The following is a 16,325-nucleotide window of genomic DNA, read 5'->3' on the forward strand; positions in this document are numbered from 1 at the left end:
ACTGAGTTGGGCTTCAAAAATATTTTCAGTCATGTTAATACATTTTGTGCACATGTTATTTCAGCTGAAGAGAAGTTAAACTTGTAAATGTCTGGTTTTGTCAGGCACACAGGACGCTGCAATCTGACAGTCATGATCGTATTGCTCTGTCTAAAACCTGACCTCTGCGCTCTCAGGCTTAGAGATGCGTCTGCCTTCAAAACCAAAATCCTTTGCATTCCGACTGACCTGCAAAGTCAGAAAACATTTCGAGCAATACGTATTGCTTTGTGGGCTTTTACACGCTGGTCAGGACATAAGCAAAAAAAAAATCTATCTAGCCCTGCTTAAAATCAAAACATTCACCAAAGGTAAAACCAGCTGCTGCTCGAGTCTTTTCACACTGCAGTCTGCTCAACATTCAGACAGTCAGAAATCAGACTGATGCTACTGCTGGTTTTACTTTTTTCTCTGATTTCCGCAAATCCAGGTCTGAAATTATGTTCTAATCAGCTCACTCTGCATTGCGCGAATTCAGAATTCATATATTTCACAAGTATTTAAAAGATGTTTCTACGGTGGGGATGAGAAGAAAGTGAGATTATATACATAATTCCCTCATTATGCATCGCTACACCAGAATTTTCACTCTGGGGTTATATGAGGCTCTTAGCTGCTGGAGTATCCTTCAACTTCTCTTCATGCACTGCTGCTATGTGCTGAATTCTCTGCAATATTGCATTGTGTAGTGAGATGCCTGTGGCTGATTAGAATGGACAGGAGGAGGAGGAGGCGGAGGCGGAGGAGGATGGATCATTCCAGGCCAGGGATGAAAACATGGCACATGAGAGGTGTAGAGGAATTTTTTTTGTTTTGACCTCCTCCTCTTTCTTATGTTTTGGGGATAAAAAGTATGTTATCAAACCTTAAAGGCAGATTTCTTCCATCCAAAAACCCTCCCCCCACAAAACAGACTTAAATACACTCACTTAATTGTACATGCACAGGAAGCTTTGCACACTTTGGATTCTCCTCCTCGGCGTTGTAAAAAACTAAGTGACCACTAAATCTTTCATGGACTGCTACCAAAAATATCCTACAAAAAGCTTTCCCTGATCCTCCATGCCCTATGCTACCAGGACGCAGCATTGAGCCACAACAAACTTTCAGAGATGCTCAATGTTTGTCTCAACGATACACACCTATTCTGCTAACAAATTAATCTATCTGTTTCAGAGTGTGTGCGTAGTTGGCACCTCTACAAGGTGTGGATTACAAATGGTTCAAAATGTGAAGAGGAGCAGTTACGGCGTATGACCTGCTGCCAAGTATATAATGAAATGTAGAAAAATAGCTCTCATCTGTCTGTTTTTTTCAGGTCAAGAAGAGGCAGCAACTCAGTGACCTCCCACTCTCTATTTCCCACCTTGGCTTGCCCTTGCCTTTATCTTCATCTTCTGCTGGAATCTGCAGTAACCAAGGTGACCCACTGCACTTAGCATACATGAACACTTAGCAGCATATAGATTCACAAGGCGAGGGGGCAGATTTTCAGTCAGTCTACATGGTTTCTAAAAAAAGGTTTGAAATGTTGTGGAAATACCACATCACATCGAGGAGAAAAGACGCATTCAGGGCATGTGTTGGCCTGGGAATGACTTGTGGAGCGAAACAAGGAGAAGAAATGAAGACTGAGGAGAGAAACTGGAAGAAAGCCAGGTGTTAGTATGCTCAGAATGGGAGTAGCATGAGCACTCTGTCACTAGATGTGGTAAGAGTACAAAATCACCAAGGCCCCTGCTTGTTTTTGGAGAGTTTGTCCACCATCACATAAAGAAAAAAAATGAGAAGTCCTGTCATACAGAAAGATACGGTCTCTGTTTTATATGTTCTTTTTATCTGGCTGCTGAAACCCAGACTGCGAGGTATAGCGCTGCAGGGAAAAGAGGGAGAATTGAAAAACTCCTTAATGCTCGTGCTTACGCATGAGGGGAAGAGCTCCACTCTGCAGCTGCACACGCGTCACTGAGCCAGCATCCTTCTCTAACCAAGATCTGACTTATTTTAGATGTGGATTACCTTGCATTTACGGCCCCCCCTCCCCTTTAGTTCACTCAGTTTAATGTCATATTTTAGACATCCATATATATCCAAAGATTATCATGAGAAAAAATAATGGTAGATAAAACTGATGATGCTGCGATGCCCTTTTAAGCAGGGATGAATGGATAAAACTGAATTTTTTTCACAGTAGATGATGTGCATTTGTTTGATTCACCTATGAAAAAAAGCCAAAAACATAATAGCCTGCAGCACTGTGGGCTGCCCCTGCCCCAACATGACAAACCTCATAAAGTATTCAGCAACAATTAAGCAAAGTCCAATAGCCCACAGCAAAACAGGGATCAGCTGAACATCACTGAAAGCTAGACATATGATTTGCCTCACAGCAGTTCAGAGTGGGTTGGACTCACATCTTCCCTGAGCTAGTACATGCAAACAAAAAAAATAAATTGCTTTAGAAAGCTTTGGTAGGAGAGCAATAGTCAGTGATGGATGCTGAAGAGTGTAAAATGGACAGGGAGGCGCAAGTAACCTCTATCTAAAAAAAAACAAAAAAACAGCTCACAACAAACCTCACATCACAACATCACAACACTAAAGAAAACACCAGAACAGTCCCAATAAGTCATGTTGATATTATTACAGCAACCCTGCTGGTGCACTTGCTGAGCCGCCTTTTTCTTTTTTGATTGACAGATGAGGCGGCAGCAGCAGCGTTGGTGTGATTAGCAAAGCCAGGTAGGCCACAAGTGGACTTCCAACATTTGAATCAGCCTACTCCTTGTGCTCAAAATCCCCCGATGAGCGAGTCATAGCGTAGGCTGCACACAGGATAAGCACACACATGCCCACACATAGCTCTCCCACTCATTCATCTCATTACATACAGATCATTTCTCTTATGGCCTGGTTATTTGCACCTCACATTGCTCAGCAGCATGACGGTAACTCAGTGGGGAAGACTTTTTTTTTTTTTAAGACATCAGACATAAGCATACAAAATGAAGTATGAGAAAATAAAGATAAAGTTAAAAGCTAGCAAATCTAAATCTCCATGATTTGGGTTCCCTTGTAGTATATATGTGAATAGAATCACATCAGGCCTTTGTAAAAGCTGTTGATAATCAAAACAGACATGTCGGAGAGCTTTTTAGGGGTCTACACTACAACTTGAGATGCAAGACAAGCAGGAAAATGTAAGGTTGATTTACGTGTGTGTGTGATCGGCAGGTTTTCCAGCTTAAGGGTCTCACTTGAGCGATTCCTATTCTTGTCATTCCTGCTGTTCACTGCGCTGACAGTGATAAAATGAAAAGGCACTAAATGGGGCAAATGGCAGATTACGCACTGCGGGGTGCCTGATCCAGGCAGTGTTTTCTTACTCCCAACTCCTGCGGTTGTGTCGGACACGTGGCCAAAATAGCAGATGGAGAAATATCACGGACTTTAATCGAGTGATTGAGAGACGAGGGTCCAAAAAGGAGATAGTAGCATCTGTCCAGTGTTGCCTCTTCTGTATCAGCTGCAACAGTATACTTGTGTTTGATGCACCGGTGCCTTGTTCTGCCAAATTTTGTGTACAAAAAACAGCCAAATTGAACTATGTCAGTTAGATTTTCAACTTAATTTACCAAACAGTGAAACTTATTACAGGGCGAATGATACAAAAAAAATGACAGAAACAGAGTGCACATGCATAAAGAGCGGTTGCTATATTTATAAAAGACACGTTCTGATGTACATAACCTGCATTAAGTTTGATCCCCCAAATCCTAAAATCCCGAGTCTGGATGCTTTTCACACCTCCAACATATTTGTGTTTGAAATCAGCGAGTTGGAGTTCTTTTTGCTGCTAACTAGCCAAGCAGCTCGGATGCTTCTCAGTACAAAGCAAGATTGCTCTGACATTTACAAAGCATGCTTAAAGTCACAGTGCGATTCAGATTTGCATTTCTGAAGTCACCGTGTACAATCACCTATTTCACACACCGCTGCTGAGTTTTTTGCTGGTTTACTGTGACCTTTAGCAAAGTCGCGGACAATAAATTATCACTGAGAGACTTCTAAGATCATTATACTCTGTCAGAATGAGAGCAATGTATTTACACCATACAGTGACATGTTAGGGCAACAGTGTTTGCAGAACATTATATATTTCCAATGTTTGCAACACGCAATTGCCACCATTAACATGTTACTGCCTCCTAATGATTTCCTGAACATTTTTCAAGGTCTTTTGAAGGTCTTCAGCATAAATGTGGCACATTAACGAGAGCAGGGACATTAACACAACAATCTGGACCACTTTGGTCTACTTATGCATGCCTAAACATGTATAATTCAAAAAAGCTGTAGTGTTCTCCCCCCTGTAATTTCAGATCTTGCCAATTACTGTTCTCACATAATGACACTGAAATTACTTTGCTAAAGGGTTCATGAGAAAAAAAAAAAAAGAGAAATGCCACACAAACATATGTAAATGTATTTGTTTTCTGTCCCAAATAATGACATGTTATCTGTGTGGAAGGCAAACGACCATACAGATAAATAGGTGGGGATTAGCATGGCTGGAGACCCAGACCTCTGTGCCAACTAGAGAGGAGTAACTGTTGGCTCCGAACTTTATTTATTTTGCATGGTACCATGCAAATGACTCTGAAAGGTTTAATGAGAAGAAAACAGAGGGGAAATGAACAAAGATGAGTCGCCTCAAGGAAATCATTACCACACATCATTACTCTTGACTACACATTGCAATGAAAACTGCATGCTGTAAGATACAATCCGTAAAGAAAGCATCTAAAGGGAGCATTTAATTTAAAATTTCATTGGTTAATTTGGCCGTATACATCCTAGTCCTCCTCCAGTCAGACCACAGACGGACGGATGTATGAGCTTTTAATGTGAGGAGCACTTGGGGAGCAACAACGTGGCTGCAGAGGGAGCTCCCAGATGAGGCACAGAGGAGTCAGTGGTCATTTGTAGAGCAAAATAATCCCCCCCCAACCCCACCCTCCTCCCTTCCCGTCCTCCTCCTCTGTGGGTGCAGGGGCTGTCTGGCCATTAAAATTTGGCCATCATAACCTGCATCTAGTGCTTCATAGAAAAAAGAAAAGCTATAAGACAAAAACAGACAGTCCTATTAAAGGGAGAGCAGCCAATATGTCTGTCTTCATGATATTTATTGACAAAGAAGGAATTTAGGGGGTGGGGGGCACAGCTGAAGAAGTCTAATAAGATTCAATTCTGCTTGCTTACCCCCTCTATTACTGGACAGTCTATGAGTAAAGAGCCAGGAAGGACAGAAGACAAAGGGGGCAGGCATCTAACAATGTCTGAGGCTGGATTTGTACCCAGGACATCGCTGGTAAATGGCATGCCCTTTAATCAAGAAGGCTCCAGAGAGAACCTTTACCTTTAGACCTATTTATAACTCAACACTGTGACTGACTCATGTAAATGAAAAAGTGGATCTGGGCTACAAGAAACAGGGTTTAATACTGACGTTGATGGGAACAAGGGATATGGTATTGATACAAAATAGAACCAACACCGTTACGGATCATTTTTATGTCTTAAAGACAGTACGTGTCACTTATATCAATTTATGTTGATATAGAGCTCAAATACAACACAACAAGGTACCTCAGCGAAATACAAGTTTAAGATTAAAGGTGTATTCCATCAATTTCCACAGTTTCTCGGTCAGTGAAAATAACTGTATGTTCTCTGAGGCTACTTGAGTTTTGTCAAGTCTGAGAAAACAAACCTGATTATCCTAAACTACAGAAAATACTTACAAAATGCATGTCTTACTAACAAAATGATGGTTTGTGTAGTCAACCTTCCTAGGGACTAAAAGACAGGATATTAAGGCCTCTACTGTTCCAGTTGTGACCTCTCTTTTTTGATCCGTCTCTCAAGTCTCCCAATGTGATTCATGACCATGACAATCTTTTGAATGCAATATTCTCAAGTCTTTGAAACACAAACAGAATATCAGTCTTGCTGACTCCCTTTCTAAAAATTGTAATTCTTATACCAGAAATCAAATGGCAAGTTAAAAAAAAACATTGTCCCTCAAAAACGTCTGCTGCTTTATCAATATGTAGACTACCCTGCCGATTAAAAAACGCATCATGGCACTCAACCAACACATCCATAATACAGTACAAGTCAATGTCTACACAACTGAAGAAGAACGTCACAAACTTCTTTCAAAGTGAAACCCTCTGAGTTTCATCTTCAAAGTTTCCATCGTCTCTCAGCAGACACAGATGTAAACAGACATGTCAGACCAGGACAGACTTTGAAACACAAACAGTTACTGATGTCATATAGGAGGCTGGAAGAACTTGAAGGAAGCCAGCATTATGTTTTTAAATGTTAGTCTGACGAAAAGTCCAAATCCCAGGGTTACTAAGTTTCCTGTTACGCTCCCATTTGAAAAGATGGAACATGAGAATATGTATCAGCATTTTACCATTTGTTTTTGTCGTCATTTGATTGTGACAGTGAAAATGGACAGGAAATGTGGGGAAACAGAGCAGGGGAATGACATGCAGCAAAGGTCTAGCTGCTCAGGAATCAAACTGGGGACTCGCTGTTTGGTGTATTTGCACCCATGTGTTACGTACCCTAATCACTCAGCTATCGGTTCACCCTTATTTCACCATTTATGATTGAAAAATGACTAAAATAAGGATTCCATTGTTCATGGTTGCAGGTTTTTTTCATCAAAACAAACAAAACAAATCAATTGATGTACCAATCCTTTTATCTCTAATATTTTTTTGCTTTTCAGTCACTTTTACTATATTCTTATTTATTCAAACTGTAAGTACAGGGGAAAGTGAAGCAGAGTGATGGGAGAAAAAAGAAGGGGCAGGATTTACTCCACAAAACCCAGGCCAGAAAAAAACTAAATATTCACAAAAGCAGAAGAAGAGTTTGTGATTCCTTATTACTTGAACTCACTGCAGTCATTCACACTGCTCACATGCTGCAGTAGAAACACCCTTCCTCCGTCATCTCTGATGCCTCGTCTCTCCGACAGAGCTGAAAGAATCAAGATGGTGAAACCCAGATGGAAGAAGCACGTGCTGTTCCCTTCAACAAAAATAACAATGTACACTAAAGCCAGCTGCTGTCACTGCAGCTGTATTGATCTTGAAATACCTGCACGACCGGCCGGTAGCGGACATTTGTAGTACTTTTACTAACCTATTGACCTGCTGCTGCTAAAAACAGGGAAACAATTTGTTCGGGTGTTCCAGGAAATCCGCACCAAAAAAAACCCAAAAGAAAATCATCCGTTGGTGCTCATCCAGACAGAGGTATCCACTCGACTAGAGAAATGGGCTTAAAATGTCAACATCTGCCAAGTCTGTCTCATTCATCAGTCCCCTCTTCCTATCAGTCCTTCTCTCTGGCCATGCAGGGGCCGTCCCTCTCCCACTCTGGGTCCACTGTTATCAGTCGTCCAAACTGAATTCATCATCCTTTTTGGAATCAGATGTGATGTACACTGCTGGTTAGAGCAACTGAATCATCCACTCCACGGGGAAAAGCCGAGATGTCCTTTCTTCTTTAATAAAAAACACTCGTAACTCTATGTTTGTTCTTTCCATTAGTACACGACAACCATAAGCTCTGCTCACTTTCATTTCCTCTTAATCAAAGTCTGTGGTTCCATTTCATGTATTTTACCAGCTGTAGACTCCCATTCAGTGGGATACATCCTACAGGACAAAAGGCTTTGAATGAAACACACTCCGTTTATTTCCTACTACTCACGCTGCACAAGCCGGCTGAGCTGCAACATGGAGGTGCAGTTGACTGATTTATAATCACATTTCTGGACTGAATTCTGGGATTGCCAGGTAAGCACGACAGTCTGTGACAGGTGGTGTGTGTGTGTGTGTGTGTGTGTGTGTGCCCTGGTTTTCCTCTGCATTCAACACACACTGCACAGTACGTGTAGCTCACAGCCTGCACTCAATGACCCCAAAGTCACAGCTGCTCTCACCCATCCCTGCTCTCCGCTACACCTACAAGGAGTGGTTAAACCAAACAGCACAAGAAACAGGCACATATCAGAACGTCTTGGTGTGCATCTGTTTGCCTGAGAAAGATTTAAAGTCCTGTGCGGGGGATTTTTTTTTTTTCATATTCTGCTCCAAGGTCAAGTCGGAGTGGCTGGTAAATAGTTTCTATCTCAGCTTTAAGTGGTGAAGTATCCAAAATGCTGGTGTGCTATATTTAAAGACAAAATTATCATCATTTTATACATTCAAACTAGAGGCCTGTATTATTATTGTGGGTTATTAAAAGTGTCCTTTTAAATTCTCATACTGTGTTTATTTTGTCAAAATAAAATATATATTCAATATGCACAGAGATTTTATACTTCTATTTTGAAAGAGAGAGTAAAGCTAGTCAGGTAAATGTATCTTCCAATGAAATAATTACAAAGCAGTCTAACAACAACTGATTGTATGCCTCTTCCTCTTCCTATTATGGTGGGGTGTGAAGAAGAAATCTCTCAGTAGGAGTGATGGTCATTTGGAGTGTCTGTCACGCCCGGAAAAAAAAGGGGCAACAGTGCTGACTAGCCTTAATTTCACGTTGAATTCACAACTCCTCGACGCTTTTGAATCGTTTTCTAGAGGATCTAAGGTGGGATACTGCGGCAGTTGATCGGGTATTAATCACCCGATGGCTTTTCCTTTAAACAACAACAACAACAACAAAACAACAACAACAACAACAACAACAAAAACATCTAATGATGTTGCTCTCTTCATCCAGACGCCTGCCTCTCCCGCACCTCAAAGACGCGCCAACACATCCTCACCTGGCTGCGCACGTCACCCGTGTATTCACATTCAGAGTAATGCCGCCCATTTCCACACAGCCCCTGCTGTATGTACGGACTCTTTATTATTCGTAAACATGCATATGTATTCCACCACGGCCATGCAGATTAAAGCTCCTGCTGTGGCGTCCAGATATGTGATGAAAGCCGCCGTGCACGCTCCGGCATCACCAGTCAGCTGATGGGGGCTTGTTTTTTGGTGAAATATTTATAAGGGCTTGTCACGACTGAACTTAAACACGGCTTGGCGGGGTGGTGGTGGTAGTGGTGGTGGTGGGGGGGGGGTATTACTGCGCGCCGATCTTGTCTTATCTTTCCACCTCTTTTGTGTTTGGGGCTCAAATACAGGGCCGTATATTCAGCGACATGGGCTGCCAGCCTTCAAGGTTGATCATTTGCCTTGTGAACACACCGCGGCTCACTGTCAACCTTGCATTCTGTGAAATTTACGCGTAAAAACGCCGTTAGGCCCCGACGTCCTCCCCGCAGTACACCATCATATTTACCTCTGCTTATTAAGCAGACGGTGCGTTTTGACGATGACAGCTGGTTATATAGGCTACATGATCAAAGCAACGGAGACGCTGATCTATGGAGCAAAACATCATCATCATAATAATAATAATAATAATAATAATAATAATAATAATAATAATAATAATAATAATAATAAAGGTGAGACCTACCTTGGTAACTGCAGGCGCAGAGGTAGACTGTGCCGAAAACCCTATCCAGTTGCCCAGACTCGTAAAAATCAGACAACAACAAAACCACGCCGGTTGTTGATGACACAGCTGTCTTGGTAGACAGGAGGGAAGGGGAAAAAAATCCTTTCCCAGATGTGTCAATTGACGTGCAAATGAAAAATCAGATATTCAGACGCATATCACCGGACTGACGCCTTTTCTTGACGTGAAAGGTCTTCCATTTTTATGATAAACAGCGCACTGTACTACCGAGGCTCGGTGTGGACTGGCCGGTGTGAGATCTGATTGAAAACCATGATGCAATTCAATGCGACGTTACCAAATTATCCCTCTGCAAACAGCATCCTTTTGAAAACAGGCTCCGAGACGACCTCCGCCAAAGAAACACGCTTTCCAGCTCGGGCAGGAACAGCAAAGGAAAAAAAAAGAAAACGTCAAAACAAAAATGCGCAGATAGCAGCGCGCGGTGTTGGTTCAAGCGCTGGGCATCCTCACTGTGCATTTGCATCCATATTAATATTCATACAGTACTTCCTGGGAGCAGACCAGCGGTTGTTTTTCGAAAAAAAAAAAGAAAAAGAAAAAAAAAAAAAAAAAAAAAAAAGAAGCATCCGATGTGGCGATGAGTTCAACTGCGACGAGAGGCTGTTTCTGCTTTTATCAGTAGACCGAAATGAAAGTCACCATCTCTGCTCATATTAACCCGAGACTCAGCAGTACACTCATTATATGTCTTGATGGAGTCTTGAGGTTTTTTTCCAAACACAATAAAACTAGACCCTTTTTTATCTAACAAGAAGACCATGATACACAACTGTCACATACGAGAATATTATGTTACCGCCACAGTGATATAATAGGGGATAAAAATACTATTAAGTATAAATTAAGCTCGCCATAAACCCGGTGCTGAGTAGCACAAAGTAGGTTTAGCCGTCATAGGAATAATTGTATGACATTTTGGAGCCTATAACTGTATCAGGGGAATCATCTTTACAGGCCACAATAAAATAAGATGTGATTGATTAAATGGAGAAGTTCCCACTGTTCAGTCCAGAATCTACATATTCTCTTCAGATTTTTCTGTGATATAATTAAGCATACCATTGTGGTGTTTCTTTCTTTTGGTGGTGGTGGTGGTTGGTGTCATATGACCAACTAGCCAACACATGGCCTGCGTGAGTCTGACACGCCCCCAAAGCCTGCGGGAGACCACATAGGTGAGCATACTGTATCTGAAGACAAAGTGAAGCTTTGAGAACAGCCAGGTGAGAGGTCAGGAGTGCTGCTTCTAATCACGTGTATCAGTGAAATCTTTGGACTGTACCTCACAAGAGCGAACAGAGCTGTGCAGCAGGTTCAATCCAAAGTCCAACATTTAGTTTGGATTAAACTTTCCCCAGACGTTGGTCAAAGTAAATCAGAGCGTACATACGGTTATGTGTTCATACTGCTGTACACTGAGCTCAGCTGGAGTCTAAAGACAATTTACTCTCACTCTAATCTGTAAATGCACATATGATTATCCTTCAACAAAGCAGTATGTTTGTCGACCAAAATAAAATAGCAATAAAAAATATTGGTGAGCCTCTGTTCCGCCAGCCTCAATACAACAATGTTTTTTTCTAAGGAAGTGTTTCATTCATTTGTCCTGCTGAAAACCTAAAACATGCTCTTGGAAATTTCTGTCCACACTCTGAAATTCAGCAGCGATTTACATTGTTTTCAGTCATATTTGTCCATAGAGCTGAGTGACATCACAATATTCGCAGTGCCAATTAGCCAGGGTAACACAAGAAAACACCTACCAGAGAGCCTTTTAACAAAAAGCGCTTTATCTTTCTTAAAAGGTAAAGGTGTTAAAATTTAGTGGATTAGTTTAGGATCAAATGACCATTTTAGATACAGAAAACGTTCTACTGTACTACAAAGAAATCACCAGATTGTCAGTGGAACAGAAGTTGACCCGGAGGAGGAGGCCGGACTTTGACTCTATATAATCTGAGGATCTGTGGGGTTGTTAGGAGAAGTGGTGCAGGGTTATATTATCATTATTGCATATGCCTACTCTAACACATATAACTATTGATTTGTACATGCAATGAATGGCTTGAAGTGTGACTTGGGAAAAGTCTAAATGTCATATTTGCTGTAATTTTCATTTCAAGTATGTGATTGTGTATCATAACATATTTGATCCAAGGAGCAAATATGAGGGAGGAGTACAGGAATAAGTATGTAAAACATTGTCATTGTTGAGTCTGTAATTTTCTGAGGCATTTAACATAAAGCTTTATTCTAAAAAAAAATAATCTTTGATCTACCTGCTTCCTAATCTGATCATATTTACCATTTTATTTTGTTGTTGCTGCTGTTTTGCTCAACACTTTCTCTACTTCACTATTTTACATTGAAAGTCTTCCAAAGGTTCAAGGGAGAGAAAAAAAAACTTGTGCTCATTCTTCAAGTGTATTATTTCAGCACATTTACAAAATCAGAGAAATAAATGGGTTCGTTGATGTGGAGCTCAATAGGGAAGTCTACATCTACAAACATCAGAGGAAACCGAAAACTGTAACATTGAGTGAGATTGATTTACATTGAATAACACCTGCACAACACATTCACACGTAATCTTGTTGACACCTAGTTTGACTAAAAACAACAGCATACATCCAGTAACACCAATCGGATCATGGAATCATCGTATGTCCTCCATGATGAGGCTAAAAATATCCAAATGCAAAGTGTCCAGCTATAAAATATCTCTGACATGACCTGCTTGTTCGTCAGAGTGTCGGAGGAGTGGATTTGTTATCAGCAGTTTGACATGATCGGGTCAAAGTACACAGTACCGAACTGTGGAGAAGCGATGAATGTGCATTCATTCAAATTGACTTCGGAATAAACTCTAGGAAGGTACAGTACTATGTTGTTTTTTTTTGCTTTGCAGCAGGATCATAAAAGATGTTTTATGCTGTTTTAATATTTCTTAGACAACGGTGTTTTGTGCTCCTTCTAGCCTGACTGATAAAAGTGTTATTTGTTGGCAAATTAATAATCTTGTTTGCCTGTGAGCTTGTTCATGCGCAAGTAAGTCATTTGATCGAGCGTCTGCATGTTTTTAAGTCTCTTTCTTCCCTAAAGGAACTTTAAGAGCACAAGCTGATGTGCTGACTTCCAATGCAATCTGCTCTCTATCATGAAAACCTCTATCATAGATATTATTATCTTAGATAAAGCAGCTTTTGTCATTTTTACAGACATAGAATATATCTTTATATATCCATGACCTTTATTGAATGAAAGCCCAGTTTAAAATGTTATTGATTGCTGAATATTGATGGTGTGGCCTCCAGGTTGCAAGAATGACTGAAGAAAAAAGCCAGTTGAAAAAGTTTTTAGAAGCAATAAGTGTTCTACAATGGGTGCTAAGTTTTCTCCTCTTAGGTAAGATCCCACCACACTCACCTTTTCTTATTTGAACCCATGTGATAAACCACATTGTGTTGATAAATCTTTCTGAGCTCATGTAAAACATCTCTTGTGCCCCCCAACATATGGACTCTCGTACTGCACGGCGCAATAAACATCTTCAGGAGCGGCTTGTATCATCTTGATGGTGTATCTTATGTTTACCTCTCTGTGGCCGCTGTCCGCTCTCTACTTCGTATGGCTGGTGATGGACTGGCAAACCCCTGAAAGAGGTAAAGGAAATGGCATCATTTTGGTATTCACGAAAATACCGGAATCATGTACATTAAACTGGTTTAAGTCACTACACACTTATTTTTTTATTTATTTTTTTTTAACACATTTTAGGTTTTAGTCCAAAGAATGACGATTTTTATGTGTATGTGTGCTGTTGATGGGTTATTTTCCCATGATGCATTGCACAAGTTAAATGGAGGAGTTGCTCACAGGTGGAAAACAGAAAACAATGTGACCAGCTCCTCCGTTTCCTTTGTGCACTGCATCGTGAGTCGTGTCCATCAAAAGCACACTCAGAAATCAAAGGTTTTCAGTATGCAGTGTACTGTACTGTCTTTCCCTCCACCGTGAACACACCTGGTTAGAATAGACTTAGTTGTACTGTGTGAAATTAGGGCGCAACCTAAAGTATGTTGATTTTTTTTTTTAAGTATACTTGCAGATTATACTACAACAAATAGTATAACGTACAAATTGGATAAACTGTAGTTAGTATGAAGCATGAAACTGTGGCGCACTCAGTATCTCCGAGATTTCTAATGTCTCCATCAGGGGGCAGAAGAACCACATTTGTGAGGAGGTGGAGGGTATGGGAGTACTTCAGAGACTACTTTCCGATTAAAGTAAGTTTCATTTTGGTTGTCTTTTCAGATTTTTTTTTTTTTTCATAATCTGTTTTGATGAAATTTGATTTTTTTTTTTTTTTATTATTTTTTACACAGACACAAGACACACACACACACACACACACAGCTAGATCTCAAGAACCAATATACTTTGCGTACAGTTTATGCAGAACGATTATTTTACTCCCAAATATTTTCAAAAATTCTGTTAAACAATACGTTAATGAAATATGAAATGTGCATGAATTAAATACCATGTTGAAATATAATACAATCCTACTATCTGCTTGTGGTTCTTTATCAAGGCTGATAAGGTGATACATCTATGAGATAAAAGTCTTCGCAATGAGCATTTTATATTGAAAGCCTTTAATCAGAACATTTCCATCAATTCATAGTCTTAATCTCTCACTCAGACAATAATCAGATAATATACAGTGAAACTGGGTTTGATTTTATGATAAATAACAGGGTCTGACTCTGATCAACTACTTTAATCCTCTTCTGTTAATTTTCTTGCTCAGTTAGTGAAGACAGCCGACCTGAGTCCAAACAAAAACTACATAGTAGGCTGCCACCCACACGGCATCATGAGTGCTGGAGGGTTTGCCTGCTTCAGCACGGAGAGCTGCGGCTTCACGGAGGCATTTCCTGGGGTGCGAAGCTGCATGGCGGTATTGGCAGGTCTTTTCAAGATACCAATCTTGAGGGACTACTTAATGAATGCAGGTATTTATCACATGTCTAATGAAGCTATTCTTTTAAACTGATAAGCAGAGTTTATAGTATACGAGGTCAAAATTGATCAAAGGACTGAAGTATTCATACCTAACCCTGTTTTTGAACCTTTTATACGAGATAAAAAAATAAAAATTAAAAAAAAAGTGAAAATGGCATCTTTCTTTGTTAAATTGCAAATAGAGGTCAAAACTTTCCGCATGTGATTGTGTCTCAGACCAGTCAGTGCAGCAATGATTATGTCAAACACAATCTGTTTTTACAGTATGAATTTGAACCTGTAAGCAGCGCAGACATGCAGGGAATGTGTTATCCCTGTGACAGTTCGCTCTCAAATGTGTGATACCATGGGAGTTTTTTAAAAAAAAAATTCTTTACAACTGGATGGGAAATTCTGTCGGTTCTTGCCTTTGAAAAAAAAAATACTCGTCTCCATCAGCTGAACTGTTGAAGCTCTTATTTTGTCTTTCTGATAAGGCCTTTATCCAGTCAGCAAACCGAGCCTCGTCCACCTCCTCTCAAAAAGAGGCAAAGGAAATGCAGTGGTGATTGTGATAGGGGGAGCTGCTGAATCTCTGGCATCTTCTCCTGGAGTCAACGCAGTGGTGGTGAAGCAAAGAAAGGGATTTGTCAGGATTGCACTGGAATTTGGGTGAGAACTCGTATGGAAAAATGTGCGAAACGGCAGTAATCAAGGAGTGTAACTGCACTCACCACTACATTATGTAATCTGTGATACTCTTCGACAGGGCTGATCTGGTGCCCGTTTATTCGTTTGGGGAGAATGAACTGTTTCGGCAGGTGATTTTGTCTGAGGGCAGCGTAGGTCGCAGGTTACAGGACTTGTTTAAAAAGATCATGGGTTTCGCCCCATGTCTGTTTGTCGGTGAGCGCTTCGCAGTCCTGCCCTACAGAACTCCAATCACTACTGTTGGTGAGTATTTCAATATGTTTTTAACAAATAATATGATATACGGAGCTCATTTTATCCTCATATTCTGCTTCTTTCAGTGGGAAGTCCCATCTCTGTGCCAAAGTGTGTCTCGCCTACCGAGGAGGAGGTTGACCACTATCACACACTTTACATGGAGGCTCTGACCAAATTATTCCATGAAAACAAGGTCAGCTGCGGACTTTCTGAAAGTCACGAGCTTCGGATCCTTTAAACATTTCATCTCAACATGAACTGCATTGCTCCGTTTTTATTTGCTGCTTTTAATGGGGGCTCAGTCAGTGTGGGACCCAACAGTGTGGAGCTGACGTGATGGACTTGGTCTCCAACAACGTATTCATGTTGTAGGTTTCTGTGTTCTTAATGTCAATTCTGACCGTATTTGAAAATATTTAACAATGATATATGCTTTACATAATAATTAGGGATATTATGTCGGAGTTCTGCATTTATAAAAGCACTGAAATCCAAAGAGCTGTACTGGTATAAATATAGTATGATGTTAAACATTTGTGTCTTCTCCTATGCGTTTACAAATGATAAATTATTGGTCATGTCAATGTGTCATGCCTCTATTTTCTTTACTTGGCATTTATCGCACTGGTGCATTTTCAGAAAAACACAAACCACCATGTTGGTGAAAATTTGAATGAACCAAATAAAACCGAGTG

At 40.5% G+C, this 16,325-nt stretch overlaps 2 protein-coding genes across 4 annotated transcripts in view; one reads left to right on the plus strand and one right to left on the minus strand.

Moving 5' to 3' along the window:
* LOC138196529 (neuronal tyrosine-phosphorylated phosphoinositide-3-kinase adapter 1) overlaps nucleotides 1-10,167 on the minus strand; it is a 28,630-nt gene extending 18,463 nt beyond the window's left edge. For 2 of the 3 annotated variants that reach the window (XM_069146643.1, XM_069146642.1), the window contains exon 1: nucleotides 9,607-10,166. The gene's annotated coding sequence lies outside the window, so the exon portion shown is untranslated. Of the gene's footprint in view, nucleotides 1-9,606 lie in introns of all 3 variants that reach the window. The other variant, XM_069146645.1, reaches the window with a different exon arrangement.
* A 626-nt stretch (nucleotides 10,168-10,793) lies between these two features.
* On the plus strand, nucleotides 10,794-16,315 carry mogat3b (monoacylglycerol O-acyltransferase 3b). Its single transcript, XM_069145604.1, has 9 exons — nucleotides 10,794-10,847; nucleotides 12,421-12,546; nucleotides 12,987-13,077; nucleotides 13,227-13,334; nucleotides 13,891-13,961; nucleotides 14,489-14,693; nucleotides 15,180-15,354; nucleotides 15,452-15,636; nucleotides 15,714-16,315. Exons 3-9 carry the CDS (start codon nucleotides 12,996-12,998, stop codon nucleotides 15,866-15,868), a joined length of 981 nt encoding a protein of 326 aa, XP_069001705.1. The 5' UTR covers nucleotides 10,794-10,847; nucleotides 12,421-12,546; nucleotides 12,987-12,995; the 3' UTR covers nucleotides 15,869-16,315.
* Nucleotides 16,316-16,325: the final 10 nt, after the last annotated feature.

The sequence above is a fragment of the Embiotoca jacksoni genome, unplaced genomic scaffold (assembly GCF_022577435.1).
Source record: "Embiotoca jacksoni isolate LCO1_2020_lvr unplaced genomic scaffold, fEmbJac1.0.p SCAF_13, whole genome shotgun sequence".
NCBI lineage: Eukaryota > Metazoa > Chordata > Actinopteri > Embiotocidae > Embiotoca > Embiotoca jacksoni.

Bases quoted from the DNA above. Each gene is read 5' to 3' on its own strand.
- mogat3b (XM_069145604.1), top strand. From the start codon at position 12,996: ATGACTGAAGAAAAAAGCCAGTTGAAAAAGTTTTTAGAAGCAATAAGT. The intron at 13,078-13,226 runs GTAAGATCCCAC...AAACATCTTCAG, and splicing joins GCTAAGTTTTCTCCTCTTAG to GAGCGGCTTGTATCATCTTG. The intron at 15,637-15,713 runs GTGAGTATTTCA...TGCTTCTTTCAG, and splicing joins AACTCCAATCACTACTGTTG to TGGGAAGTCCCATCTCTGTG.